Here is a 27,766-nt window from a genome sequence, read left to right as displayed (position 1 = left end):
GGGGAAGAAGAGCGACCCGCAAACACTCACCGGATCTTGAGACGAACCATCCGCGAAGATGGGGACACCAACGGAGCTGAATCCTACCAAGATGGGGCGTGGTGGTGCGGGTATATCGGGGCTGGTCCTTTGGACTTCATACGGAGTCGTTCACTTGATCAACACCGCGAGGTCAGATTGTGAGGTGGTACTCCACACTGCTGCCAGAAAGCCAGCAAGTATACAAGTATGTTGGTATGCTATTATTATCCTCTGTTTACACTACCTGCCTTGCGATATGATGAGGCTGAGATCATGCCTGAACCAAGCCAACAGAGGCGACGAGCCATGCAGATATATCACCATGCGAAGAGGCTGAACACTCCGGAAGGCATGCTGCTTAAGAGAGCAGGACTGCCACACACGGTCAAACTTGGTCAGGGGGCCAAGGTTGGGTGCTTCTGCGATTGATGCAATGTGGAGGACTACTCAGAAGCGACGGCCACATGGGAGACCCCTGACCAGCTCCAGAATCCGGAATATACCCGTAGGTTGTTGCGGGCTGTTGGATGAGCTAAACACGGCACTAACACAGTTCATCTCCCTACTTCGGCTCAATCTTGCGGGAAGCGTTACTACTTGGTCCGGCCCCTGTTGGCAGCCTCTATCTCTCCTCTTCCCGGGTTCTTATGTTTCTCGAAGGCCTCTAGACACCGACTTGCGAAGTAGTACTAGTGGCTTCTCACTAGGTCCGGATTTGCACCATGCACTACGAGTATGTCATCACGGTCAGAGAGCTCAAGAGATGAGAGTGTGAGAGTCAGTCTATCATCTTGCTGATGTGCTTGGCAGGGAGGCAGCAGCCCGACTGGGTGCACATTCTACCTCCTGAGCTTGCTCTGCCTGGCTCTGATGTGAGAGGCGGCCGCAAGATCACCATGATTGGCCAAGAATACGGGGTAAAATGCCCAATGGATGAGCAGTGAGCGCTCCACAAATGCAGGTACGGAACGCAGGATACGTACTGCCTAGGTATGTACGAGAAGGTGGAAGTACCGTGGGATGCGAGTAAGATGGCCCGCTTCCAGGGACCCGAACCAAAGAGTTGGTCGGATCCATTGTGTACAAGTCAAGAGGCACTACAGAGTACAGAGTGCGAGTTAAGATTGAACCCGTCATGGGTTTGTTCAGCTTTCGGAGAGGAGAGGAGAAGCCGGCACCGTGCTGAGGAGGGGAGCTGGATCAGGGCGCTGCTCGGCATGGCGAGTGTCGTCCGCAATAGCCCCAAAGCGATCTATATACAACCTGGACCCTTGACTCAAGCGGAAAGCTTCGCGTGGGATTGACCAACAAAACAACCAAAGTTCTCTATCGAGCGGCAACAGTGGGAGCGAAAGCAACCTGGTCCATGCTGCTCCGTGGAGCTGCCATCTACTACATATTGCTTGCACTCTCAGATTCACCGCGCAGAAAGGATCATATGGAGTATTAGCCGGGCATCGTCCACAGCAACGAGCCGTTCGAGGCAACTTTCCCGGCCGAATACATGGATACATGCATGTTGTCTGTATATCCGACTTTGGTCAGGGATATCGCGAGGAAAACGAGCCGCGCAGAATCATCGACCAACACACGTCTTGAAGGAGGTTTTGTGCCCGCACGGCGCCGGTGGCCGATACTATTTCTTCGGCAGCATGGCCGACTTGGTCCTAGTCTCCTGTGGTTGCTGCAGCGGAGAAAAAAAAGGCTCGCCGGCGTGGCGTTCGTGAGTGGCGTGGTGATCCTTGAAAGAAAGAGATGCCCACTCTCGGGAGGGGGGACGTTGGCGGAGGAGGGCGCGAGCGCGGCCCATAACGCCGATTGCACTGGAGTTCTGTTTGTGTGTCATCTCTTCGGGTGGAAATGGTTCATTGCCGATCGTGGAGCTACGGGAGACGGCGTTTTACCAGACAAGGCGTTCCAGTGGAGGGCTCCTTTTTTAGGCTTCTGTGCCGTCAAGGCCTTGGTGCTCCCCAAGCAAAGCGGTTCTGGCAGGTTTTCGAAATTACAACACCTTGATGCCCTACCTAGCTGCTAGCCCGCAGCAGCACTGGTGCGGCGTGGCGTCGACAGCGGCGTTCCTCCGAACGCGTGCGTGCTAGAAGACGGGAGTGGGATGAAGACAGAAGTGGGATGCGATGGTGTTGTCCCTCCCAGTTCGTGGAAAAAAAACGAGGCGGCGCTTTTCTAGAAGGCTTCTAGGCCATCGAGCATGAAAGAGCGCAATGTGCGTGAAATGAGGTTAATTCACAGCCGCGCCGGGAGGCGTTCGTCGTGGCGGGTGCAAGATCCGGCCACGGTGTGCGTGCTACAGAACTTTAGGGGGGTGGGAGAGATATGGGGAGGGGGATGGCATGGCATGGTCCCGTTGCCAGCGTTGCATCGTGTGTTCGGCTTGGCTGCAGCGACTTCTCGAATCGATGCGGTTGTCCGGGCCGGTGGTGTTGGGTCGTTGCAATGACGGTCAGGATATCTTCAACATCACCAACTCTGTCTCTACACACGAGTCAAGCAAAGATTACACGCAGCCTTACCTGACGAAGTCACTCGATCAAAGGTGGGAAGGGGCAAAAGAAGTTGGACATCTGCGGTCGTATTGATTATCAAGCACCAGCTTTTTCCCTTGTCTCAGGGCCCATCCCAGCATATTGCTTGCCTCCATCATGATGCTACTGTGCGTTGTGTGTCGACGAGGCTTTCTTGCATATTGTTGTTGTGGTGGTGGTGGTGGTGTTGGTTGTCGTTGTGGTGGTGGTCGTTGTTGGTTATGGTGATATTGGTGTTGATGGTGTTGGTGTTGCTATTCACTTCATTTCATTTCATCTCATCTCAAGCTCCTTTCTCACTGGATTCCGCCAAGCACTTCGGACGAATTTACGCTCAGCTGCACGCAGGCCGCGTCGGCGAGAACGACAGCGATGGGCTTCTCCAGCGCAATCTTGATGGGCCAGCCCTTTCTAATCATGGAACCAGCCTGAGACGAGTGCAGATAGCTGGCGAGGCGGAAGGCCAGAGTGTTGGCCAACGCCTCAAGTGTCTCGAATGTGGATTTGCTCATGACCTGCTGACCGTCAGTATCCAGGGCTGCTGCTGCTGCTGCTGCTCGCTGCATTCAGCTTTGGAAAGCCCATGTGGCTTGTCTGTGAACTCACCTCGACTGCCTCCGCCTCAATCATTGTGAAGACATCCTCGTCGATGTTGAACTTGTCGATCTCAATGGTCGCAACGACGACCTGCTTGGCCTTTCTCTCGTTGTCGTTGACGCCGATGAGAGTGGGAACTCTGAGGTCGTGGATCTTGAGGCTCATGCCCCTGGGCTGAGGCCGTGACTCGCCGTCGCGTCCAAAGAGTGCTATTCTGGTGAGGCTAACGCCGCCTCCGAGCAGAGAGGCCTTGGGAAGATGGACTGTGAGCTCGAGACATCGGATCGTCGACGGCTTCAAAAACGAGGCATTGGTCTCCGGCTCCTCCTCTGTGACCTTGGACCTCCCGTTGCCGTCCTGGCCGGTGAGATCGTTCCAGATTGTGTTGACGACGTCCCGCAGACTTGAGGACTGACTTGTGCCAGCCGCGCTGGCGAGTTTCTGTGCATCCAGATGCTGCTGCTGCTGTGACTCGAGCGAGGCCAGTATCGCCTTGCTGAGGAGTCCGTAGTGGACGGTGTCGGACTCGACTCTGTCGGCGGAGGACGATGTGTCGAAGGCCTCCTTGAGCATGACGGAGGCCGACACGCACAGCGGCTGCGGCCTTCCTTTCCTGTTCCAGGCGTCGGACGGTCCCGCGATGGACGTCTGAAGATTGCGCACCCGCACCACGGCGGGAGGCTGGCCCGCCAGAAAGCGGACTCGCCAGTTGGGCTCCAGGTCTGCCATTGTCTCTCGTCCCCCGGGGATCGACACGCGGCTCAGATCTGGGGTAGCAGCAGCTGATGAGCGGGCGTCGATTGAGATCGGAAACAGGGAAAAAAAAAGAAAAACAAGGCCCTTCCGTTTTTGGTGACCTTTGGGCCGCAACAGCACTTGCGCAGGGCTGCAAATCAGGGTTTTTGCCGGGCGCCTGACGTTTATTCCCTTTTTTCCACCCCACGTTTGGATGCCTCTGATTGCCTCGGTAAGATCGGAGCGTTGCTGGATCCCACCAAAGCTTCTTTTGTTCGGGATGTCGTGGAGGAGAGGGAAAGGAACCCTTTCAGCTCGGTTTCCCTGATCCAGGCCGATATGATGGTCTCCTTTTTACTCGTTCTTTCGAGGAACCAAAGCGGTATGTCTGATCGGCTGTTATGAGACGGTGAGGGAAAGAGGGAAAAGGTTCCCTACCTGGGAAAAGCGAAGGCGGGGTTGGTTCAACAAAAAAAAGGGCTGTGCCACCAAATAGAGTGTGATTGTGAGTATGAGTGTTTGAGTGAGAGTGAGCAAGCCAATGCAAGGGAGGGAAAAGTATCCAAGCTCGGGCAGTTTGAGAGCAAGACATGCCTTATCGGAAGCTTTGAGAGGTATTGTTTCCGTCTGATGTTGATTTTCCTGCCGTCAGTATCTCTGTTGCACAGCTTGAACTGACTCTCTGCTCTTTTTGGGGCGATGTGCAGCTTGTTTCAAAGGGACTTGTTCACACTGTCAGCACTTTTCTCTTTTCACTTTTTCTTCTGGGTTACCCTGCAGGGTTTGGGGGTCTTTCAGAAAGCGGCATCAATCGGGCTGGGAACACACAACGATATTGACACAAACTGCTAGCTGACAACAAATTATATGCAGATCTAACGAAGCCGAATCCATCAGAATAAAGCACAGAGTCCCGCTGTGTGCCATATCTATGCGGTCTATACCTTTGACGCCATTCAATCTACATCTACCGTCTATTTGTGGCTCCAATCATAATCCTCTATACAGTAAACGAAGGACATGAAAACTCCAATCTACCAAGGCTCTATAACGCATCAAATCATTAAGAGAGAAAGAAAAAAAAGAAGAAGAAAAAGAAGTCATTTCATCCATCATAACAGTCCAAGCCAAGTTCATCAGATATCGGCCTTGTCGCACTGAGGCACATCACCATTGGTGACCTCTTTGATGAAGGCGGGATCCGGGTTGAAGAGCATAACGTGGAAGTGCTCCACGGCATGGATCGACTTGAGAGCAGCCCAGTTCTTGAACCACATGACCTACAAGACGACCAAGTCAGCCTCAAGAGATGCTTGACGGGAATCATGAAACAAAGGGGGTAAGGATTCACTCACCTGGTTGTCGGGCATGCGGGACCGAAACTTGAGCGTCACAAAATCATCAATCTCTTTCCTCGCCTTGTCCGTCAAATCGCCCGTCGCCGAACTCGCCTTGAGCTCAAACTTTGTCCAGACAACCAAATGCACGATCCTCGAATCCAGGCCATACGGCCAATCATTGAAGAGGATCTTGACGTCGTCCTCGTACTGGAAGGGCGCGCCCCTGGGCACGACGGGCGCGTCCCAGCGCAGGCGCTCCCGGAGGACAAAGTCGGCGACGCTGCCGTGGGTGCGGGCGAGGCGGTAGGTGAAGGCCTTGTAGCGGCGGAGGTGCGAGGGCACGCGCTGGAAGCGCTCGAGGGCGTTTGTGCGGATGAGGTGGCAGACCTCGTCCCAGGACTGGGGGCGGTAGTCGGCGTCCGGGGTGGAGACGGTGCGGAGGTCCTTTGGGTTGAGGTTGAGGAGGTAGGGCGGGCACTGCGGGGTGCGGGCGTGCTCGGGGACGTTGATGTGCCAGTAGGGGAGGGGGAGGGTGATTGTGACGCTGAGGGAGCCCATCGTTGTGTGGTGGTTTGAGGCTGGTAAGTAATGGTTGGTGGTTGAGGTTGAGTTTGGCTGAAATGGAGGGAGGTGAGGCTGGAGGCGAGATGGGCCGGGGCGGATGTCGGGGGGGTTCCGGGACCGGAACGGGGGGGTTGCCACCGAGGTTAGATGTCGAGATGGGAGTTCACAAGAGGTTGAGTACGAGTATCAGCAGTGTGTCTGAGACTCACCGGAGTTTGAAGTCGAGGAGGGCAAACTCGGGGGATACATGGCGATATAAGAGGAGAAGCAACAGTCCAAGTGGTATCAGTATCTCACATCAGACCCAAGCTGCAACAATACAATAGACTCCACCGGCCTGCTACTACAGAATGGAAGCTCCGGAAGTGGCCATCGCGGGCCAAATGACGCCCTGCCGCTGCGTTCTAGGCCGAAAAGATGGAGCGACTTTGACTCAGAATGAATTACTCTGGGAGTTTATCTTTCATCCTTTGGCTGCTATCTCTGACATGTGCGGGATGGTATCGTCACCTCTGGGCAGATGCAACGTTGTGTGTGGTGGAAAAAGGCTCGGATCATTTGAGGCCGGAAAGGCACTCGAAACGCGGCTTTGGGGCCCGCCATTCAAGAGGCGGCGTGGCGGCACGGGCGACGTGATAGGCAAATACATACTCGTAGGGCACTGGGAGGCAGTTGGCTTCTTCAGTGGTTGCAGCGCTGGAGGCCCGCTGGAACTTGCATTCCTTCAGTGGCGTTGGTCTCAATCCATCAATTGCCCGATGACTCGCTGATCGAGTTTTGACTTGTGGGCCTGGAGAGGTTTCATCTTCAAATTTTGTCCGGGCACGGGAGCCTACTTGTACATATCTATGGAGACTTTGAAGATCAAGAGCCGCATGGAATGGCGGCGATGGAAGAAAGGGATTGATGGTCCAAGAAGGGAGAGAGGCAGCGGGTGGTTCAAGTAGTTTTCTTGACTTCCCCGGTCAGGAGAGAATCCGTTTCGAGACTGGCGTTGAAGCGTTCGGTCTGAAGCCATACGGAGAGCGCAGAAAAGAGGGCGGGAAATTATCGTCATTTCTCATGCGGTGGACCAGCGCCTGACCTGACCTGCCGTGGGCGAAACGGTGGCAGTAGCATGTATGTGATGGGTTGATGCTTTTGTTTGCTTTTTCCCTTCTGGGTTCGTGTTCTACTGGGCTTCTAGACTTTTGTGCTAGTAACTGGTATGGACGAAACACTGCCACTATCATCAAGATGACTCCGAGCAATGCCGACGCTCTCCCTTTCACCCCGCGTGTTTGGGGCCAGTATATTGAGCCCCGAGCCTGAGCCTACCGGGCCGTTGATATAGTAATAGCAGCAAGAGGAGGTGCCCGGATAACGGAGCGTCGCATTGGAGTTGCAACGGCCAAATGTGTCGGTGCCTAACCTCGATCCAGTTTTCAGTCGTGAGCGTTTTTTTTTTTTTTTTTTTTTTTTTTCTTCTCTCTGGCTGCAGTAGATTGTAGGATTCATCAGTCACAACAGTTAATTTATGAAGTTCTGCAGATTGGGGAAATAGACGAAAGAGAGAGTGAGAAGGCAAGTGGACGAAATGAAAGAAATCAGCTGTTTTCTCCGGCTGAGGTGCTGCTGCAAGTGCGTTGGCTGACGATTGGGTTTGGCATCTGATGCATCGTCTCCGCTGGACGGGAGGCCATCCGGGTGACTTGTCCCGAGCAGAGGGCCGGCAGTTGGTAATAGTAGGTAGTGTCCGACTAGGTAGTAGTAGTAGCAGCTGATAGGAGGCAGAAACAACCATAAGTGTCCAGGTCGGTAAGTAAGATATGAAAAGGGACAGGTCACTCCTGAGCATGATAGCTGGCTTTTGGTGCTCCAGCTTAACACGATTCCGTTCTTGCAGCTTGATAGGTACTTCAGGTAGCAATTCACATGCTCTAGACAACAAACTTGTTCGTCAAAAATCCAGAGCTTCAATCAAGAGGGAATAATCGAGGGATTTTTGCCCGCCTGAGGGAATTGCCTTGTTGTGTGTGAGGGCTGGCAAGTTTAGGCACGCAAGCTGGCAGTCTTCTTGGGCAGCATGCCTCTGCAGAGAAATCGCATCTGGGCGCCGATGCATATCGGCATGCATACATGAGAGGTGATGAAGGAGTTGGCGGTGGATGGCGACATGTCGGCCACTGGAGTTGCCATACCAAAGCCGATGCAATAACATGTACATATCCTGTCATACCGGTACGGAAAAGAGGGATAAAAAGTATTTCTCTCATGTTGATTCACCTTTCTAGTTTCCTTGTCGACTTCATGTCTCTATTTTTGGCCTTCCACTCCATCACATCACACACACACAGTCTCGCAATTCTCCGCCTCGTCTTCACCCAAAGGCTGCAGCGTGGGATTCTGTTGGGACCCGATTGGCACGTCTTGACGAATTACCTTGGCACAACGGGAGGGACATGAACACCACCATCAAACCCGCATCAACACACAATTGGCCAGCTTGGTGAATAAGCTTGGGCCGTGAATCAGGCAAACAAGGAAAAGGTGGCGGGGTTCGTTGCTGAACTGCGGATCCCCTCCGTTCATTGTACGAAGTATTACGGAGCGGTACTGTATCATTCTTGTTAGTCCGGTAATAAGGCAAGGTACCTGTTATTTTCACTCAACTCTCCTGGACGGAAGATGATAGATGATGAGCGAAGCCAAAAATAACAGAGCAAGAGAACAAGAAGACCCGACCGGTCTGGCTGCCCGGCTCAGCCCCAATCATAGATTGAACCCCCCCGGCCTCTTTTGGGCTCCTGACCGCGAGGGGGGGTTCCGGCCGGGATCAAGCTGTGCGGCTTCTGCTCTGTAGTGGTACTAGTAGGGCGATGCGAAATGCTGGTGGAGCGGCGAGGAGGTTGTGCTCAGGGGAAAAAAAGGGAATCGACACGACCGAGACGCAGACGCTGGATGGGATGGGGGATCCAGAAATTACGGTCAAAGTGGTGGTTTGACCCGGACCACCGCCGGCTGTCGTAAAGGGGCTGCTGCTGCCCACCCCCCGTTTCCTGTACATCCAGAGCTTCGTCTCGAGCTCTGGTATTTAACTGCTCCCTGTTCCCCTTCTCTCCATGCTGAACCTGTTGCCTCTCTACTTAACGCTGCTGTAACACCTTGAAGGTGAGTACCTTGCCTAGTTGCCTGCTGCAGATCCCGCGCTGCTTGTTGTACAACTACGTGAGCATTGGATGTCCATTCCCGCGCCAGCTGCGTCATTCATTGACGTCAACACGACTGAATCAACTCAGTCCCATCCCCCAACCCAAAACCTGGATATAAGCAGCACGGCGGCACAGTGGAACGAATATTAACTGGGTCGTGCTAGATTTGCTTGGGGCAAGGCTCAATCACCAAGCACCCCGCCAGACACCCCACCTTCCCTTAAGACCTGATACCTCCCCCCTTCTTTGTCGAAACACTCGAATCTCTCCGAATCATCGCCAACTCTTCTCCTGCTGCTCGACCGAATCGCTGCATCACCGACAGCGGTACGGCATTCACAACGCAAACAACTCACTCAACCGACCAAGCACGCACAATCACCTCCAGACACAATGGCGGGAGTCAAGAGCGCTCTGCCAACCCACCTCTCGCCGAACGCTGAGAACAATGACTTCGAGCAGCGTCACCACGGCAAGACGCGCAGTCACATGGCAAGTGATCCCTTCTCTAGCTCTCTGAATCATTCCATTCTTCCCTCTTTTGATTTTACTCGTGAATGCGGTCGAGTTGAGCTGCCAGCGACTCTCCAACACCGGCTGGCGCTTGGACGCATAGCTATGCAGAGCACCTCCATACCCCTCCTGGCCGAGCTCTGCTCGTGTTAATACGCGCACTCTCGCCAGCTGGCTGAGGCAATGCCTGCAGAACATGGCTGAGGGGAGCGTCAAAAGCTCTTGGGAAGAACCAATGGCTGTGGGAGCGACCTGGCGACTTGTGTTTGTGCACTTGCCACCAGGTGGGTGACGTCTTCGTTGCTCGAGCTCGCGCAAGGAAAAGAACACCATTGCCTACATTCACCGTCAAGCGAGGCGTTTCTTCCCCCATTACCAGCTCTCCCTCCTTCTGCTTCGTCCCTGACCGCTCCCCAATCTTCCTGATGCTTTCTCTCACCGAACCTCAAAATGTCCGAGCCTCATGACCGCCAGCTAACCGAGCGCACCCAGGCCTTCGAGAACACCTCGACCAACGTCGCTGCCGCCCAGATGCGAAATGCCCTGACCAACCTCGCCGAGACCGTCAAGGACCCCAAGGAGAAGAAGGTTGGTACAGTCAGATGCAAAGGAAACAGGCTCATACACCGCTAGACGACACAGCTCCGCTAACGCGATGGGTTCTAGCTGTTCGAGACGGAAATGGACAACTTCTTTGCCCTCTTCCGACGATACCTCAACGACAAGGCCAAGGGAAATGCGGTGTACGTCTTAATTCTTCCCTCCCCCTTTTACCGTAAGGCGATGCGACAAGGCTTGCTGACAAGAGCTATAGCGACTGGGACCGCATTGCCCCTCCCGCCCAGGGCCAGGTCGTCGACTACGAGGATCTGGCCAACAGCGAGTCTGTCCAGTTCCTGAACAAGCTTGCCGTCCTCAAGCTCAACGGTGGTCTGGGTACCTCCATGGGCTGCGTCGGACCCAAGTCCGTCATCGAGGTCCGTGACGGCATGTCCTTCCTCGACCTGTCCGTCCGCCAGATCGAGTACCTCAACCGCACCTACAACGTCAACGTGCCCTTCATCCTGATGAACTCGTTCAACACCAACGATGACACCGCCGCCATCATCAAGAAGTATGAGGGCCACAACGTGGACATCCTCACCTTCAACCAGTCAAGATACCCCCGAATCTACAAGGACTCGCTGTTGCCCGTCCCCAAGTCCTTCGACTCGCCTATCAACGAGTGGTACCCTCCTGGACACGGTGACGTCTTCGAGTCTCTCTACAACTCTGGCATCCTCGACCAGCTGATCGAGCGCGGCATCGAGATCGTCTTCCTGTCCAACGTCGACAACCTGGGCGCCGTTGTCGACCTGCGCATCCTGCAGCACATGGTCGAGACCAAGGCCGAGTACATCATGGAGCTGACCAACAAGACCAAGGCCGACGTCAAGGGTGGTACCATCATTGACTACGAGGGCTCCGTCCGTCTGCTCGAAATCGCCCAGGTGCCCAAGGAGCACGTCAACGAGTTCAAGTCCATCAAGAAGTTCAAGTACTTCAACACCAACAACATCTGGCTCAACCTCGCCGCCATCAAGCGCGTCGTGGAGAACAACGAGCTGGCCATGGAGATTATCCCCAACGGCAAGACCATCCCCGGCGACAAGAAGGGCGAGTCGGACATTTCCATCCTCCAGCTCGAGACGGCCGTCGGTGCCGCCATCCGCCACTTCAACAACGCCCACGGCGTCAACGTCCCGCGTCGCCGCTTCTTGCCCGTCAAGACGTGCTCCGACCTAATGCTCGTCAAGTCTGACCTGTACACGCTGAAGCACGGCCAGCTCCAGATGAGCGCGGCTCGATTCGGCGACGCCCCGCTGATCAAGCTTGGCAGCGACTTCAAGAAGGTGTCCGACTTCCAGAAGCACATCCCTTCAATCCCCAAGGTGCTGGAGCTTGACCACCTCACCATCACTGGTGCCGTCAACCTGGGCCGCGGCGTGACGCTCAAGGGTACCGTTATCATCGTCGCGACCGAGGGCAGCACCATTGACATTCCCCCGGGATCCATCCTCGAGAACGTCGTCGTCCAGGGCAGCTTGCGTCTGTTGGAGCACTAAATGCGCGCGTCCTTGACTTGTCTTTTACCCCCCCACAACAGAAAACACAATACCCAGTGCTCCAAGTCTTGGAATTCATCTTCGTATCTATTAGTATCTCCATTTTTTTACGTGCTGGCGATTGACGAGCGAGTTATGGACTGGCCGACGAAAGTCGGAAGAGTCAGCGAGGTGGTGCTGGCCGGTGAACAGCGAGAGAGAAAAAAAAAGGGAAGCGTGTGGCGAGGCGGCAGATGGAAGGGCATGCATGTATGGATGCGTATGGGACATGAATGATTGTGTACCGGCAGCGTCGGTATCGTGTAAATACGGCTATGGCATAGTGGATAGTAATTGATGCATGAGTTGGTACAAAGTGCTGTCCCAGGTGTCTCGCCTCATCGTCTCGAATCTATCAGTGACTTGGTGTCGAGTGTGCCAAGATACATCTCACGTACTTGTACAGATGGTAATGATGTTTTCCCTCTTGGCGATGATGGAGTCGGGTTGATCTACAGGCACCGGCTCTCATTTTCATTGTCATGCCAACCCCGGCAAATCATGTCATGACTAGCGTGATGATGCAGACGGCGCGGTTTGGGAGGCATGGGGGGGTTATTATTTGATGTGATTTGTTCTCAATGCCGGCATGTAATAGCTCGGCAATGCGATTCGAGCGGATGGTTTTTACTCGGTGAGGTAGTGTAATGGGATATTGTCGTCTGGCGCAATAAGGCGTTATTCGGCTATGGTTGTAGTATTGGAGGTCTCATTCTTTACAGTACAGCCTCTAGGAACGAGTTTGGACATTGTGGAAGATGAAAGAACGAATGACAGCTGGATCTGGAGGAACAGCCGTTCATCGCATCTTTGACAAGAGGGGGTGGAGTCTTGTGTGATTGCCTGTTCGATCGATGGTGTGAGACAAGGCAAGGCAAGACAAGACAATGAAAGCATACAGGGAGAAAAAAGCAGGTTTGTCGCCCGAGGGCAGTCCAAAGGCGGTAATTTTGCTTTGCTTGGGGTTTTTTCCCATTAGGATTGCCATTGCATTGGACGGTTTTGGGAGATTTTGCGGGGATGGGGGGCTGGGTTTTCATTTTCTATCGTGCGCCTTTGTACGACTAGAGGCATATTGGAGTCTATAGTAGCAGGGGTGCAATTGATTGCTTGGGGATGGGATGGGATGGGAAGACTCGAAGATGATGCTTGAGAGAAGTTTTGTTTCATAGGAGTGATTACAAGGGCGCTGGAGAAGCAACTGAAGGTTGAGGAGTATATTTAGTGGAAGAGTAAGAGGAAGAATGGGAAGGACGGAGAAGACTGAACAACCGAGGCAATTGGTCGAGATACGGAGCTGAAGGAACAGGGAGTTGAGGCTCTACTGGATACTAGATATATGCCGTGACCAACTGGAAAACGGTGGACTCTTTTGTTCTCCGGATATCCAAGGTAAGGCACTTTATACTAGTAGTAGTAGTCGGGTGTTGCCTTTTCTGGGGGAAAAGATGTGATTTCGGGGGGGAAACGGGCAAAGCACAGCACAGCCTCGATGCATCGGCTCGATGAGGGAGGGGACATAGGCAGACAGCGGAGTCATCTTTCTGCATTGTTTCTTCCGCAGGAATATTATGGGGAATCAGAAGGGCACATGGAGACGACGAGAAAGAAAGAGAAAGCGATCGTATGGAAAACGATGATGGTGTACTTACGTGTTAGCCTGGTTGACGTGCATATAGTATGGGGTAGGGAATTCGTGTTTGCGGCATTCAGAGTTCAGCCATATGGGCAGGGTGGGAATTTCGTGCATTAGGGATTGGGGAAGATGATGCCTGTTCGTGTTTGTCGTGTCGTGTCGTGTCGTGGTCGTGGAGATGGGGGATGGAGGATGGGGAGGACTACTAAGTATTGGGTAAAAAGTTGATGACATTTCGAGAGGTCATGGTTTTTTTTTGGTGTTGTGGAGCGGTGGTGATGCTGCGCGGGCTGCGTCGAAACTTTACGTACGAGGGATGAGTTTTTCACTTGCTCGGGCACAAATGGGGAATGCTCCGTAAGGTTATGCAGTGCTATTAACTGCGTGAAGGAAGACGGTAGGAGAACTTGCAACAAAAGACACTTGCATGAGGTAGGCAGAGACTGAGGCTCAATGGTTGAGCTGCTGATCGCGACGAGAGCTATGTACTTGGGAGGAGGAAGAGACGCGGAGCTATAAAGGCACCTAAGATGGAGGTGGCCCGTTTGGGTAGAAGCCGGACCAGGGGCATTGATTGGGCGGTTGGGTTAGGAGCCGAAGCGGCTAGGAGATTTGGGCGGCTCAAGCGTTGGAGGAATCATTAGACGGGATGGCGCGTTTCTGCTGTTGGTTCAAGCTTGTTCTCCTCCTTGCGGGTTTTCTTTTAGAGCCGGCGGTGCCGTTGTGAAACTGGCGGAAGCCCTCAGCTGTGGATTCTCTCACAAACGTCGTTGACGAGGGAGTGCGCAGTTGATAGATCAGGAGACCAGGGGGGATGATCGAGGGTGAGAGGTACGAGGTGGACGATAGAGCTAAAAAAGAAGCTTTTCGGGTTCTGCAGATAGTGCGGATGACGATGCTGATGCGCGACGAAAGTCAATGGTGCATGTTGGAGGGAATCCCGTATTTGACAGAAATGTGGCGATGGCTATCGAAGACGGGATGGATGCGTGGCTTGACTTGGGGGGGGGGAAACGGGTGTGGATGGGGATGGCGGCGTCGCCATTGGCCCCTGTGGCTTGCATGAGACGGGTTTGATTTGGCTGTGCTTTGCTTTGCTTCCTCGAGAAGCTGTAAGCGAGGCGTAGGATTGAGGCTCAATGGTTGTAGACAGGCTGCCAATTTCGCGATGCATATCGTGTGCGACCTTTTGCCGGTGAGCTGTATGCTGTGTGTATTACCTGTGCCCTTACTATTACCCCGGTATGGACGTACCCTGGGACACCGACTCGACTGATGTGGTGCAATCTCTCGCCTTCGTCATTCATCTCCTCTCGTCGTGCCGTGACCCGGAGGAATTCAAGCGCCGGCAAGGTTCCTTGGAATTGATGACAAGGCACAACACATGAGAGAAACAGCAGCAGCGTCAGAGACTGGAGTCAGAGAGTGGAGCGAGCGCTTTGAGGCTAGCCCAGGTTCTGGATGTTATTTCCCGGGGGCGCGGACGTGTGCATGCAGCCTGCAAGTGGAAAGCTTGGCACCCTTCCAATGGGGTGCTGCAGCGCGCTCCGAGGTCGAGTTCCAGGCGCTGCGAGCTGGCTGTGGGTGCCTGTGCAGTGCCTGGAGCTTCAGCGACTACGAGCACTAGCTGCTGGCGTTAGTGGCGCTAGCGGGTGGCGCTAGCGGGCTGGATGCGATCCAGGGGGGACCCGGACGGCGCTGATAGGCTGCGGGCGGAGGGCCTAGGGCTGCGGCCAATGGCAGCGCCGGTACATGGCACTCGTACCGATGGGACCGTGAAAGCTTCAAGCTTCCTGTCACGTTCTGGCCTTGGTCTGCAACAACTGCTGGAACCGCCCAGCACAGCCCGGGATGCATCGCCCAACCCAAAAGCCAAAATCACCACCACCATCTGATGTCCCGATGCTTGCCTGGGCCTTTCCCACTAGCCGATGGATTCGCTAAGACCAGACGGCCTGCAATCGAGCCCCTCCTCCAATTCCGCGCCCCCTGCTGGCTGGGAATGGGGACACTCGAACCTCCGGGCTTGTCATTGGGGGTGATCCGTGCAATTCCAGCGCGACGCTCCACTCCTCGCCTCTGCTCTGCTCTGCTCTGTCTGCCTCGACTTGTTTAAATTAATATCCGTCGCCGTCCGGTTTGGATTCTTCTGCTTCTTCTGCTCCTTTGCTTTTGCCCCATCCATCCGCCTGATCACTCGCTTTCTAGGCCCTTGTTTCAACTCAGTGTAAGTCCAGCTTCTTGTTTTGGTGCGTTCGTCGTTGTTTGTTGGAGCGGCATCTCGACTTCACCCAGAGGACGATCACTACCTGGATGCTTCCTCGACACGGCCTCGTCTGCGCCCAGAGCACGCATCTACCCCCTGCATCTCACCTTGTCCTCATCCTCTCCTCTCTCGACTATCCCTGGCCGGCTGGCTCCCCTGGCGGCGTCGTGGCTCGCCAGCTGCCTGTGTGTGGCGGAGAGGAAAGGGTTCGAAGACGGCGGAAAGCAGCTTGACGGGCCGTTCTGTCGGGACGGCCGCACGCGTCTGGTGTCTGCCAGCTGCAACGGCTCAATCTTTTTTCCTGCCTGGCTCCTGTTATTGTTTCATCTTCCTCATTCCTCTCTTCGCCTCTGATTGCCCGAGACTTTTGGTTTCCTCCACCACCAGCATACCAGTCACTTCGTCACCACTCTGAAGGAAAAACAAAATAAACTGACCATATCTTGCGCACCAGCCGACGCTTCTTCTTCGTCTCTCGTTCAACATCTATTCTCTTCGTCCTTCCAAAACCAATCTCTCAAGATGAAGTACTCCGTCGCTGCCGTCTCGGCCTTTGTTGCCGCTGCTCTCGCCAAGCCCGAGTTCCTCAACTCCAAGTTTGATGTCGAGGCGGGCAAGCCCTTCACCCTCCAGTACGAGGGCTGCTCTTCCGGCTGCACCATTACCCTGCAGACTGGCGCCAGCTCCGACCTCAAGGACGTCAAGGTTCTGACCTGTAAGTGACTCATCTCCTATGGTTGCCAAAAACACAACACGAGCCGCTGACAACTGTGCGACAGCCTCGGCCACCGGTACCTCCACCACCATCACCCTGGAGGACATCCCCTCTGGCATCTACAACTTCAAGATCACCGACAAGAGCGGCCAGAGCAACTTCAGCCAGCAGTTCCCCTTCCAGGGCACCGGTGTCGCCTCCTCCAGCGCTGCCACATCCGCCACCAGCGCCAAGGAGAGCAACACTGCTGCTCCCACCACCACCGAGGCTGCTACCAGCACCACGGAGGCCGTCTCTACCACCACCGAGGAGGCTACCACCACCGAGGTCAAGACCAAGACTGCTCACTCCACCACCACGGAGACGGAGACCTCGAGCACCTTCACCACCACCACCACCGTCGCCCACTCCACCCACAAGCACAACACCACCACCGTTGCCCCCACAGGCTCGGCGTCAACCACCACTGGTACGTATCATTGTCAAGAGGGTGTTTGCCTCGCACAAGAACCTCGCTTCAGATTTCGCTAACCGATGCATGTTTCTGGGTCACAGGCCGTCAAACCACCGCTGCCTCCACCTCCTCAAACCCCGCCGTGACCACCGTTCCTCCCGGAAGCGCCGCTGGCCACCTCTCTTCTCCCCTCGCCCTCGTTGCCGGCGTGGCCATCGCCATTGCCTTCTTCTCTTAATTCTGCGATTGAGGCAGGGCTTGGGGGCGGAAAGGGAGCTATCCCGATTTGTTTGCGCGTTAGGCTTTTTCTCTGGTACCGGTTAAATTTAATATCTTGAGGCCAAGATTATGTTGTTGCTTTTTTTTTTTTTTTTTCTTCTTCACGCAGCAGGGCAAGGTTGTTGGGAAATGGACGAAAGAAGGGGACGTGTTCCGGCGTCTGTCAGCCCCTTCCTATTGATTGACGATTGCATGGAATCCTACCTTTAAGCTTCTTTGACGATAATGTCAGCCTCTGCATGTACTCTAGTGGTATACTAATGCTTTATATTCCCCCTTTTATTTCACTCGATCTGCGAGTTTGAGTTGTGACTGACAGGTGGGTGATTTGCTGGGTAATTTTGCACACTTTGTCAAAGAAGGTAAGTTACATGAACGCAGCAACTTACGCGAGCAGGACTTGATTCGACGCCTCGCATCTTGATGCACTTGAGGTGAAACAGTATCACACGGGTTGACAGCGGCTGGATGCATGAAGCGTTGCCCGTCTCGTAATAAGCTGACGCAAGGGGGGGGAGGAACCCGGCCGGCATGCTTTTCGTGTGTTGAGACCGCATTCGGAGCCGGGGCTTCGTGTAAGGGTACTTCGTACGAAGTAGTCGGGGTTCAAGAAGCCAGGCTTCATGTACGTGTAGCCACAGGCTCGAACTCGTGTAGCTCCTCAAAGAGGTAGTTGACTGATTTTCTGGTGGGGGGAATACGAGGTCGATCTGGGTTCTTGGGGAGATACGAAGTTCGGCTGCTTGAACCGATCTGCTTTTTAAGAAATACGAAGTCGATTGGAAGCCGATCTAAAAGATGGGGTTTTACGAGGTTCTTGGAGAGATAAGATAGGCACTGAGTCTTGGGTAGATAACCGAGTACGGGCTGGGTAAGTTGAAGCTTTTTTGGTGATGATCTTTACGGATGTAGTCGCCGTGATCATGCTTTCCGCCACAACTGATGGGATGCGAAATCCCCCTGCAAGGGGGAGCTTCGGGATCATCGTCATTGTGCCTACATCGGACCTACATGCACACGCAAGACACGGTAGTACACAGAATTCAGCAGCCATCGGATGGTGTAATTGCGTATGTACGCCCGTCACAGCCGTCAAATTACGTGGCTTGATAGGAAGCATGCCGTCGGCTGAGGCACGCTACATCAGACGATTGGGCAGTAATACGCTCCTTTGTCTTGAAAAGCTTCTAGACTACCCTACCTAACCTGATAGATGCAAACTGACATCACCTTACTTCCAGGCGTGCATAAAGAATCATTCTTGTCTGAAACGTGGCAACCTTGCGCTTTAAGGGGTCAATGTCGCAGGCTTGAAGAAAGCATGATCGGATGCGACGGTGATGGATGCGCCCGAGATACTACATACGGCGGACTGTGATTCGAGTCGGTGGCTTGCTTATTACTAGGTATATATATTTGATACCTTACCTGCTAATGTAGGGTGGCCTTCACTATCACTGAGCTGGATGCCCAATCTTCTGGTCATGAGGCTTGTGAGGGCCTATATAGGTAAGTACATGTAGTGCAATGTGCCACAACAAAACAACAGACAAGTTTGCCATAAGATGCCATTGTGTTATTATCCATTAAAACTACCTATATGACACGCAATGATGGTACAGGCCGGGAGGCCAAACAATCTGCCACCGCTCGCATCATTCTTCTCGCACCTAAAGTTCCATACATGAACCAAAGCAATCTATCACGTCTTTCGTTCCTTTTTCCCTTCTTTCTAGAATACCTAGTTGATCAAGCGATCAACTGACAATGCCGCCGTCGGATCTTTAAAGAAGGAAAGGAGAATTGACCATGACTAAGCGCATTGAAAAGCTGCAAGAACGATCAGGGGAATGCTAGACCAAACCCTAAAGCCAAGGGGAAAAGATACGGTGAAGAAAAAGGGCAAGGGCAGTATTATGGGGATGCATTGAGCCGAAGTCCCTATCCGAAACAGAAGGTTCGTTGTTCTCTTGTTTTATAATCTTTCTTCTTTTCAAGTTTTTTTCTCTTTCATCGTGTTTTTCGGTGAGGGTCGTTGTGCTTTGTGGCCGTTGTGTTCTTTCTTTTGTCCACTATTGCGATGGTGTCGTGACAATGTCTCGGCTCTACTCTCGCGAAAAGGGCTGAGACTCGAAGCCTTGCCTTGTCCCGTCTTCCTTGAGACAGTCTCGGACTGGTGTGTGTACCGTCTGGATCAGGGCTGAACGACGTTCGTTGACGACAAGTGTTGGCAACGTGTCGTCTCCAGGTGAGCGTGTTGCTCTCCTATTCACATCTGAACCGTTTCTTATTTCTTCTTCAGACCACCGAGGCTATCATCAACCCAAGGTGCCATGTGGGAGACTTCAAGCTCGGCATCGATGGGCTTGGCCGGTCCGTTCGAAGACTCGCCAGCCGGCAAGCATGCAGAGCCCGAGCTGGAGTTGCCCTTGCCATCGAAGTGGGCAGGGTCTCTGTTGGCAGGACCGGCCTCATGTTTTTGCGAGGCCAAGTCGGGGCTCACGGCAGTGGGAGCTTGGATGTCCTGCCTGGAGAGACCATCCTGCTCACCAGACGCGTCAGAGGCCCCGGTGCTCGGTTCACTCTCGGGGACGGGCGGCCACTCGCCGTCCTTCGGAAGAGAGTCCAGCTGAGGGTTGTGGACAGCGTTGGTGACGCTCGAGTATGGCCCTCGGATGGGTCGGTTGCTGCCCGATTCGAGGGGGATAGTGGTTGGATACAGCGAATCCATGGCGACGAAGGAGGAAGGAGTTGAGGGTTGAGGTCGGACGATTCAAACGCGTGTCGGCGCGTGGAGCGAAGGGAATGGCAATTCGTGCGTTGCAACAGGAGCGTCAGATGCCTGGAAGCGAGATGATCAGGTTGATGAGCTGGAATAAGAGGAGGGAAGTCGGGGCGGTGCTGGGGTTCTTATGCCCACCGCTGGCGAAGCCTCAAGCAACTCAGGGGGTGCCCTCACATGCTCTCAGCATAATGCTAGCTCGCGTCAATCGCCGCTCGTTGGCTGGGCTTGCTGCCGGCCCCGTTGCTGCTGCCCGGCAACAATCGGCTCGACTATCGTCCTTCGCCTCGGAAGCAGCCTTACTGGTCGCCCAGCCAGGGGCATGTTAACGCTCCCCGAACTCTCTCCACCAGGCACCAACCGATATGCCTTGGGAGGCCTTTGCAAGTTGGGGTACCTGGACGTGGCTTTGCTGCTAAGCGGAGGCAGCAATCATCTGGGTCAGCCTTCGCGGCGCAGGGCTACTGGAGAGCAAGACTCGTGCTTGCGCGTTCAGAGCTGGGTACTTCACAGAGGACAGAATACAACCCAGGGTTGTCACTTTAGTACTGCTTGAGAGTGACAAGTCAGCTGGGGCAGGGTGGCATCGGCCCCGTGCTTGTGTAGAGCCGCCGCTCCAGACCAGCTGGTATGGCGATCCTTTTCGTTCTCCTTCGGTGAAAGTGGTTGTTGACCCCAGCTTACCTACTCGATCATAGATTGTCCTCCCCTTCGGCGGTTACTAGTTTGGTTGGATTCCTGGCGACGAGGGAAGATTTGGCCCAGCAGACCTAATCCTGTTTCCCTGTCGAGCTGAAAAGAAATCTACTGATCACCGCATGTCCGTTCGATTTCTTTTGGATTTCGGGAGTCTTTTCGATTCGTTGCAGCCCGCGTGCGCAGCGTGATATGTGGGCTATGTACCTACGGAGTACATGCAGCATTCGTTTCATTTCTGCACCCCTTGCGCCTCTACTCTTCATGGCGCTACCTGGTATGCCTGCAGAGCTGTCGGATTGCCGTGTGCCGGCTTCTAGCAACGATACCTAGGTATGCTTTACCCTTTCCAAGCCGTTGACCGGGTACTGGGCCAGAAATATCGCCCATGAGCTCGAAAATGCGGTCAGCTAGGTAGCTGATATGTTGTGGTGAAGCAATACACCAAGCGTCAATAGGACCATCCCTCGCGACTGCTTCGTGTTTCGCCACCCACCTTGGGCCACTACATTCCGTCATAGGTACTGCCTCTATGCGGTGGTACATATGTTGTACATGCAGAAAGAGAGGCAGGGCGGTAGCTACCTGGTGTGGAGGGTGTATGGGGGTACCTCAGGTACGTGGTACCGATGCGAACTCGGCTCCGGGCGGAACTCTGGGACGCAGACTCGTTGATGGGCCGCGGGCAGGCAGAGTCGGCCATGCAAGGCCGGCTGAAGCCTCGACTGCGGGCCCAGCACAATCCTCTGTGTAACAGCCCCTAGGAATACGACTCAGGGGGCTCGCCGTTTCCCAAAGGCCGTTCACCAAGAAGGTGCTTGAAGCGTTTTGCCGCTGCGAGTCGCCAAGCGGTCCGAAAGTTTCCCTCTGCGACGCGTCTTCTCTTCAACTACAAAGTAACTGTATCGGTCGGTTTCGCCTGCTCGTGAATTCGAGCCTTTGTCCTTGGAGCGAACACGCACGGCGAGTGAGCCTCGCGGCATGTACGAGGTACTAGGTATATGGAACACATGCACTTCGTATGCGTGTGCTATGTTCTTCTCGGCATGGAATTGGCCTACAATGAAAAAGCGAAATCCGATGTGCCTTGGGCGGCAAAAATCTTCACCATGCGGCTGCCTCTCTTCCTTGTCCTTTTTTGTGCCTAACGGTAGGTACATGCCGTCTCCCAGCATGCATGAACCCGCATGTTTTCCAAGCCTGGCATCCTGTTCTGGACTCTCATCGTGCTCTCATTCATGCGTTGAATGTCATGCAGCAGCTTTGCAGCCGGCCAAGATGCCCGCATTCACCTTGTTCCTGAATTTCTGGGTCTAGAATGATCTGGCCCTGGGATCGAGAGAGGTCTGGATTTTCTGGCGATGGCGCGCAATTGAGGGGCTTGGCGAGGCAAACGACTGCCCACTACCGAAGCGGCTTATGCTTACGAAGCAGAACTCGTTGATACCAACAATGGAGGGAGCCGACTATTGAAATCTTCAAGAGCCTGCAAGCAGGGCTTGGACGTGTTGGAGGTGCATGACAAGGGCAACGGTCTTCCCAGCGAGGACCGGCGCCGGCCAATGGTGGGAAGGGCTACCCAGATCCGAGCCAGGTTTGCCCAGCCGCCTCATGCAGCCACGATGCGGCGCTGAGCATGAGCATGAAGGGTTTCGAGAACAATGAGTCTCCGCGCGGGAATAGGGCTCTCGGGTCTGTTTGTTCATTGTCGAGGCATGTCAGGGCACTTGTCTCACAGGCATACATCGTGTGTTGGTCTGGACCGCTTGGCCGCCTCACTTGCACTCGTACGCGATCTAGAACGTCATTCCTTCAAGCGAAGGAGACCCTCCGAGATGGAAAACCTGGACATTGGACTTGGCCGGCTCATGGTGCCGAACAGGGCAAAACCTTTTGACCTTGCGATTCTCTTTCCGACTGGTTGGCTGAACACATGCCACCTCTTTTCCTTAACCAGAAGCCGACGGCGCTTAATTGAGTACTCTCAATCTGCAATGCCGCAGGGGCACGGCGGCTCGTTTAGCCTCAAGACCCCCGCCACCCTGTCCCTCTTGTCTCTTACCCAGTGGCTTTAATTTTCCAAGGCTGCCAACGCTTGCTCCAACGACTTGCCCGTAAGGCTATTGATTGATGGTCAGCAGTGACCCTGCGTGGAATATGTGAGTTATGACGAGTTGCTTTTAAGAGTACGCACCGTTGAAACACGTCTCTATATTTGGCCGCAGTCTCTTCGACGACCGAGGGAGGTAACTCGACCTAGGACCGATCAGTCAGCAACACGTCTACATGGCATGGGTCATTGCAAGCGAGTTCCGAACCCCCTGGGGCGGTCCTCCTCTTGTTTTTGGCATCGGGCTGTTTTCCCGCATCCGCATGCGGGATCTCGAGATCGGGAAAGCGGAGTTTGGCGATTCGACACGCATGGCTGCGATTTGACTTACGTTAGGCTTGCCCTTGAGCCCTGAGCTGGTCAGATAGTCTCGGACGTATTGCTTGTCGTAGGAGGGGGCCTCGCTGCCCGCCTTCCACTCCGCGGCGTTCCAGAACCGCGAACTGTCACTATTTTCGTTTACGCAAAGTTAGCATTTTGGACTCTTCTGGGCCTCTGAAACGGCATGCTGCGTTGCAAGTGCTTGGCATCCAAGAGGCATCTCGAGAGAGACTCGGTTCTAGATCCCAGGATGCAGCTGGGAGCTTGTCCGATGATACCGGTGAAGCATGGGGTGGGCCATTGGCTGCGGCAGTTTGACTTACGGGGTCAGGACCTCGTCGACCTATTTCGAGTGAAACATTAGTTTGTGGATTTCCATGCAGGATTCTTGATTTGGAGTCTTCGCTGAAAGGGAGAGGAGCAGCTGAACTGAGTCGCTCTCTCTATTTTCATAAACGCCCGCTTACAATCCCTGCATAGCAATGAGAGAGGAGGAGTCGAGATTAGGTTGCCTTACCAGGACGACTTCATCGGTTGCCTCGTCGAGGGCAAACTCACTAGGTACATCGGTTACTGTCAGCCAGGGGGTCGGCGAGCCAAGTGATCAAGTGACAGGGGCCGGGGTAGATGTTGGGGAACATGTATGCTACGATCTGCCGGTACGAGACGGCATTTCAAGGCTGGCGTCGGGCAGGGGCACCGAATCTCCTTCGCCTCTTTCTCCATCCTTTATCGCCGTAGCAATTTAGATGGACCTGCAGCAGGATGATTTGCTGCCTGGGGGGGCGCGGGATAACGCCCATCGCCAAGGAGGAGTGTGCGTTGCCGATCGGATGAGGCTGAAAGGCAGGGAAAAAAGCCGGAACGCGAAGACGAAGCGAAGCCAGGGTATGCCATGAGGGTGGCACAACTTACAACTTGGTGTCGGCCACGATGATGCCGCGCTCGAGGGCGTACGCGGCGGCGGCGCTGTACACGGCCAAGCTCAGCTCCTGGATGCGAGCGGCGTACTTTTCGCCGACGATGGAGACGGCCTGCTCGGGGGAGATGTTTTCGTCCTTTTCGCCCGCGGGGGCTTTCGTGGACGGGGTGTACTTTTGCCTCATCAGCTGTCATATTCTCATTCAATGAGATGTGATTGTGGCGTTGCGGATGGTTGGGCGTGAACGTCTTGTGTCACTCTGCAGTCTGACAGGGAGGGAACCAGGGGTAAAGAGACGGGAGAAAAGTGAGGCTTGAGATGGGTAGCGTGAATTTTGATGCCGTGCAATGGTGACTTACGATGGGGCCGTTGGGGAATGGGCTGCAGAGCTGGAGGCCGGGCGGCTGGGGGATGCCGTGGACGGTTCCCTTGGCGGTGCTTGGATTGATGTTAGTCTTTTTGAGGCTTGGCGGTGATGAGATGGGCTGATGTCCAGGATGCAAGATGGGCAGCACCAGGACATGCAAATGCACATGAGATGGGCCAAATTGAGATGAGGATTGACATACTATTCACTCCATGCGCTGCCGGTGATGTAGCCTCGCACAATGGCTTCCTATAGCAGCAGTCTGTCAGTCTCTTACATCTGACACCTCAGAAATCATCTTGGCAACAACTCACGATAGGGAAGACCTTGAGCCGACGGCAGACCATGGTCCGGCCCCTCAGCAGGGCGCGCTCCTCGGGCGTGAGGGGGGCCGAGGCGGGGGCCGAGAGGGACAGCAGGTGGTGCTTGAGGCCGGGGACCTTTTGCTCGAGGACGGCGAACCAGTGGGCCGAGATCTGGGTGAGGATGAGGCCCTTGCCGGGGACGCCGTTGGCGAGGACAACGTCGTAGGCGGAGATGCGGTCGGTGGCGGTGAAGAGCAGGGAGGCGTCGTCGAGGGCGAAGAGGTCGCGGACCTTGCCGGTGGAGAGCTTGGGGAGGGAGGTGAGGGTGAGGGTGGTGATGGCTTGGGTGGAGGAGGAGGAGGAGGAGGACATGGTGACGGTTGGTGGTGTCTGTTTTTCTTTCTCCTGGCGTTGGGTTTGTTGTTGTGTTAATACCGGGATTAATTTCCCTGATTTTATATTACCTTCCACCTGTGGTTTTGAGAGTCGAGGTTGATGGAGGGCTGAGATGAGGTTGAAATTGAAATGCGTGACTAAGATGACTCCGGCTTTGGTGATTGATGTAGAATTTTTGCCATGTGGGGGCCGTGATCTGCTACTAGTTCGCCGATTTGTGGCGTTTATACTTAGATAGGTAAGTATTGGCTCTTCTCCAACGTTATAGGATCGCTCCAATTGGATCGTATGCCTTGGTGAGGGTTTTTACTATTGGCCATTGAAACTTCATTTGAGTTGACGATGAAGACGGTGGAAAAGAGATGCAAAGGCTGAGATGGAATTGACTGGCAAGAGAATGCCGGATACCCAAGCTGGGGTGCTGGACAGCAACCCGCCTCTGCTAAACCAAGTTACATGTGCTCCCTGTAGTTATTGTCGACCGTGATACGCATCGCACCACCGGTGGACGATCTGACTGCCCTCACCAACTCGACTGGATGGTGGACCTGCTCCGTCCAGGCCAACTCAAACTTGAAACCGAAATCTCCCAGCTTGTTGCCGATCCGCGCGCACGAGAATTGCTCTTCAGGCGAGCTGGGCGGGATGCCCCATGTTGCGTTCGTCACTGGCTCCCGCTTGAAAGTGTCCAGATCGACTGGGTTCATGTTGTATATGGCGTATACCCCGTCCATGCGACCGGCGGGGCTCAGCCGGGCCACGACAGCAAAGCCGGTCGGTTCCCAGTCATCTGAATCGTCGCCTTGCTCCAAAGTCGACGGCATCTCAGCGGCGGTCTCGCATTCCACGCACTCCAGCGCGCCGAGCTGGTGGAAGACAAAGCCCGGGGCATCTGCGCCGTCCGACTCCGCCGACTGGGTGGACTGTTCCGAGAGATTGGGGGCGCGGCGGTTGAGCGGCCGAGCCGGCTCACGCGGCTGCACCGTCGTGTTTACGCCGAGAAATGCAGTGTCGAGGACTTGATAGCTTGTCTGAGGACACTCGCTGCTCTGCGGTACCAGCCTGTCGAGAGATGGAACCAGGCGGTAGAGCGTCGTCTGCTCATAGCCGACGGGGATCCAGGGTCGAACTGCCCATTCGAGCCCGGGCAGCAGCTCCTTGCGTTCCGCGGGGTTGTAAAAGTTGATCGAGTCTGCGAGCTCAACAAACCGGGCTGGTGTCAGGATGCCGGCAGGGTTGGCCAGATGCGGCAGGCTGAGATGGAGATCGTATGTGCAGAATGCGTGGAGCTCCTATGGGTCAGGGAACATCTCGCCGATAGCGTTCATGTACTCGGTACAGCCAAGGCGGCGACTGCGCAACTCCTTGGTGATCTCGTCGAAGCGAGCATTGCGGGCTTCGATGGACTCTACGGCTGCCCTTGGTGCTTGTGAGGAGGGCGAAGCGGCAGCCGAAGTCGTATCCATTGTGGGATGAAGGTAACGTATGGCACGGAAAGAAGGAGGAATGCAAGGACAGGGTGAAAGATGCAGAGGGAAGCAGACGGAGGGAGCTGCGAGGTTACTTTTCTTTTCCCCAACTCTCATCCTATCCGCCACAGATAGTAGCCATACTACAGCCACAGTTTGAACAGCAGAATGGCAGCCGCAAAGCTTGTTTTCAGAGTTTCCAGCCTTGAAGCCAGAAGTACTTTCGATGACCAGCTCTGGCGTGGCCGAAGCCGTCCAGGTCGTCCATCGTGCGGCAATCGCACTCACTGAAGATGCCGCCATGTTCCAGGAACTGGGACATCAACTGGGAGGCTCCGAGGATGAGTGATGTGGTACCTACCGCCGGTCCATACCAGCTATTCTACCAGAAAATAGACAGAATGCATAGGAATAAGTGGCAATAGATCAAGTAGAGATATTGGCACCTAGGTGCAAGAATTTAGAGCGGTTGATTATATTGCAAGGTTTTCTCTAGACTGAAGGACAAAATGAAATGTAGGCCGTCTATAAGTCATAGTTACCCGGCCCTTGTCTTCATCGCCCCTTGACTCCGTCTTCAAACTGATATCTGAACATTGTTCGGAGAAACCTTCAAGCTCCCTATGGTGAGTCTCGACCGACGAGCAAGGTTCGAAAACGAAATCAGTCTACGAGTCATCTGCGAGGCTGGCAAAGCAATGATGGCGTCAAACATCATGCAGCATCTCCTTCAGCGTGGATTCTGCGGACGCGCTTCACTGCTTCTACTTGTTTCCATTTCTCACGTCCAAGGGCAAGACTGCTGGCCCCATGTCTGCACACTGATTTGACATTCTCGCGAGGACATGGGTCATTTGGGGGTGTTTGAAAACCCCCGACAAGTGCTGATGCCCTATCAAAGTGTTGTGCCTCAGCCAGCCCGAAGCCCCCAGGGTTGCAGGACGGGGGTACCAGTTTCTCAGCAGAGATCTGTGAGCAGAGCCATCACCTCCGAAGAACCATCAACCCTATTCACTGGACTTGAGCTTGTACTGGACATTGACATTCGGGTTGACAGTGAATGCCAGGGACGTCACGTGTGCAGCACTGCACGGCGGTGACTTGAAACATGCTCTGCTATCCAGCCTCTGCCCACAGAAACCCTCTTCCTTCATCGACCCTGCAGAGCAGAGAGCAGAGCAACAGAACTGGCTGCCATCTCGACTACCAGCGCGTCCGTACAAGCAAACGCCGAAGCCGATCCTGGTGCCTCGATCGTGGGCACTGCGGCTTCTGCTTCGGGCTTGGTTTTTCGTACCCACAGCTCAGCTCGATCGGCAGCATCCGATCGGATCTACAGTAGCCTCAGCCTCAGCCCCTGGCCGCTTCCATCTCCAGTCTGGCACATCAAGACGGTAAAG

The 27,766-nt window shown here is 54.5% G+C and overlaps 7 protein-coding genes across 7 annotated transcripts; 2 read left to right on the top strand and 5 right to left on the bottom strand.

Annotated features, from left to right (window-relative positions):
• Positions 1-2,860: 2,860 nt before the first annotated feature.
• On the bottom strand, positions 2,861-3,890 carry BBK36DRAFT_1162748 (hypothetical protein; the record flags this gene model as incomplete). Its single annotated transcript, XM_024894469.1, has 2 exons — positions 2,861-3,079; positions 3,171-3,890. 2 exons carry the CDS (start codon positions 3,888-3,890, stop codon positions 2,861-2,863), a joined length of 939 nt encoding a protein of 312 aa, XP_024746289.1.
• A 1,142-nt stretch (positions 3,891-5,032) lies between these two features.
• Positions 5,033-5,799, bottom strand: BBK36DRAFT_1184137 (hypothetical protein; the record flags this gene model as incomplete). Its single annotated transcript, XM_024896389.1, has 2 exons — positions 5,252-5,799; positions 5,033-5,176 (listed from the first exon to the last, which is right to left on the bottom strand). Exons 1-2 carry the CDS (start codon positions 5,792-5,794, stop codon positions 5,033-5,035), a joined length of 687 nt encoding a protein of 228 aa, XP_024746288.1. The 5' UTR covers positions 5,795-5,799.
• A 3,585-nt stretch (positions 5,800-9,384) lies between these two features.
• Positions 9,385-11,609, top strand: BBK36DRAFT_1184136 (UTP-glucose-1-phosphate uridylyltransferase; the record flags this gene model as incomplete). The annotated part of the gene is made up of 4 exons (XM_024896388.1): positions 9,385-9,483; positions 9,997-10,092; positions 10,171-10,247; positions 10,319-11,609. The coding sequence occupies 4 exons, from the start codon at positions 9,385-9,387 to the stop codon at positions 11,607-11,609; spliced, it is 1,563 nt and encodes a 520-aa protein (XP_024746287.1).
• Positions 11,610-16,072: 4,463 nt separating this feature from the next.
• BBK36DRAFT_1172252 (hypothetical protein) lies at positions 16,073-16,957 on the top strand (the record flags this gene model as incomplete). Its single annotated transcript, XM_024895701.1, has 3 exons — positions 16,073-16,265; positions 16,330-16,734; positions 16,821-16,957. The coding sequence occupies 3 exons, from the start codon at positions 16,073-16,075 to the stop codon at positions 16,955-16,957; spliced, it is 735 nt and encodes a 244-aa protein (XP_024746286.1).
• Positions 16,958-19,285: 2,328 nt separating this feature from the next.
• Positions 19,286-19,729, bottom strand: BBK36DRAFT_1162744 (hypothetical protein; the record flags this gene model as incomplete). Its single annotated transcript, XM_024894468.1, has 1 exon — positions 19,286-19,729. One exon carries the CDS (start codon positions 19,727-19,729, stop codon positions 19,286-19,288), a length of 444 nt encoding a protein of 147 aa, XP_024746285.1.
• A 2,818-nt stretch (positions 19,730-22,547) lies between these two features.
• On the bottom strand, positions 22,548-24,873 carry BBK36DRAFT_1184132 (SAICAR synthase-like protein; the record flags this gene model as incomplete). The annotated part of the gene is made up of 9 exons (XM_024896387.1): positions 22,548-22,596; positions 22,671-22,732; positions 22,918-23,035; positions 23,231-23,250; positions 23,425-23,464; positions 23,823-24,001; positions 24,189-24,267; positions 24,399-24,445; positions 24,511-24,873. The coding sequence occupies 9 exons, from the start codon at positions 24,871-24,873 to the stop codon at positions 22,548-22,550; spliced, it is 957 nt and encodes a 318-aa protein (XP_024746284.1).
• Positions 24,874-25,349: 476 nt separating this feature from the next.
• Positions 25,350-26,363, bottom strand: BBK36DRAFT_1162742 (hypothetical protein; the record flags this gene model as incomplete). The annotated part of the gene is made up of 2 exons (XM_024894467.1): positions 25,350-26,151; positions 26,206-26,363. 2 exons carry the CDS (start codon positions 26,361-26,363, stop codon positions 25,350-25,352), a joined length of 960 nt encoding a protein of 319 aa, XP_024746283.1.
• Between the last annotated feature and the right edge of the window lie 1,403 nt (positions 26,364-27,766).

The sequence above is a fragment of the Trichoderma citrinoviride genome (assembly GCF_003025115.1).
Source record: "Trichoderma citrinoviride strain TUCIM 6016 unplaced genomic scaffold BBK36scaffold_15, whole genome shotgun sequence".
Lineage (NCBI taxonomy): Eukaryota > Fungi > Ascomycota > Sordariomycetes > Hypocreales > Hypocreaceae > Trichoderma > Trichoderma citrinoviride.
The sequence above is the reverse complement of the archived record's forward strand: the minus strand, read 5'-3'. Positions and strand labels throughout refer to the sequence as shown.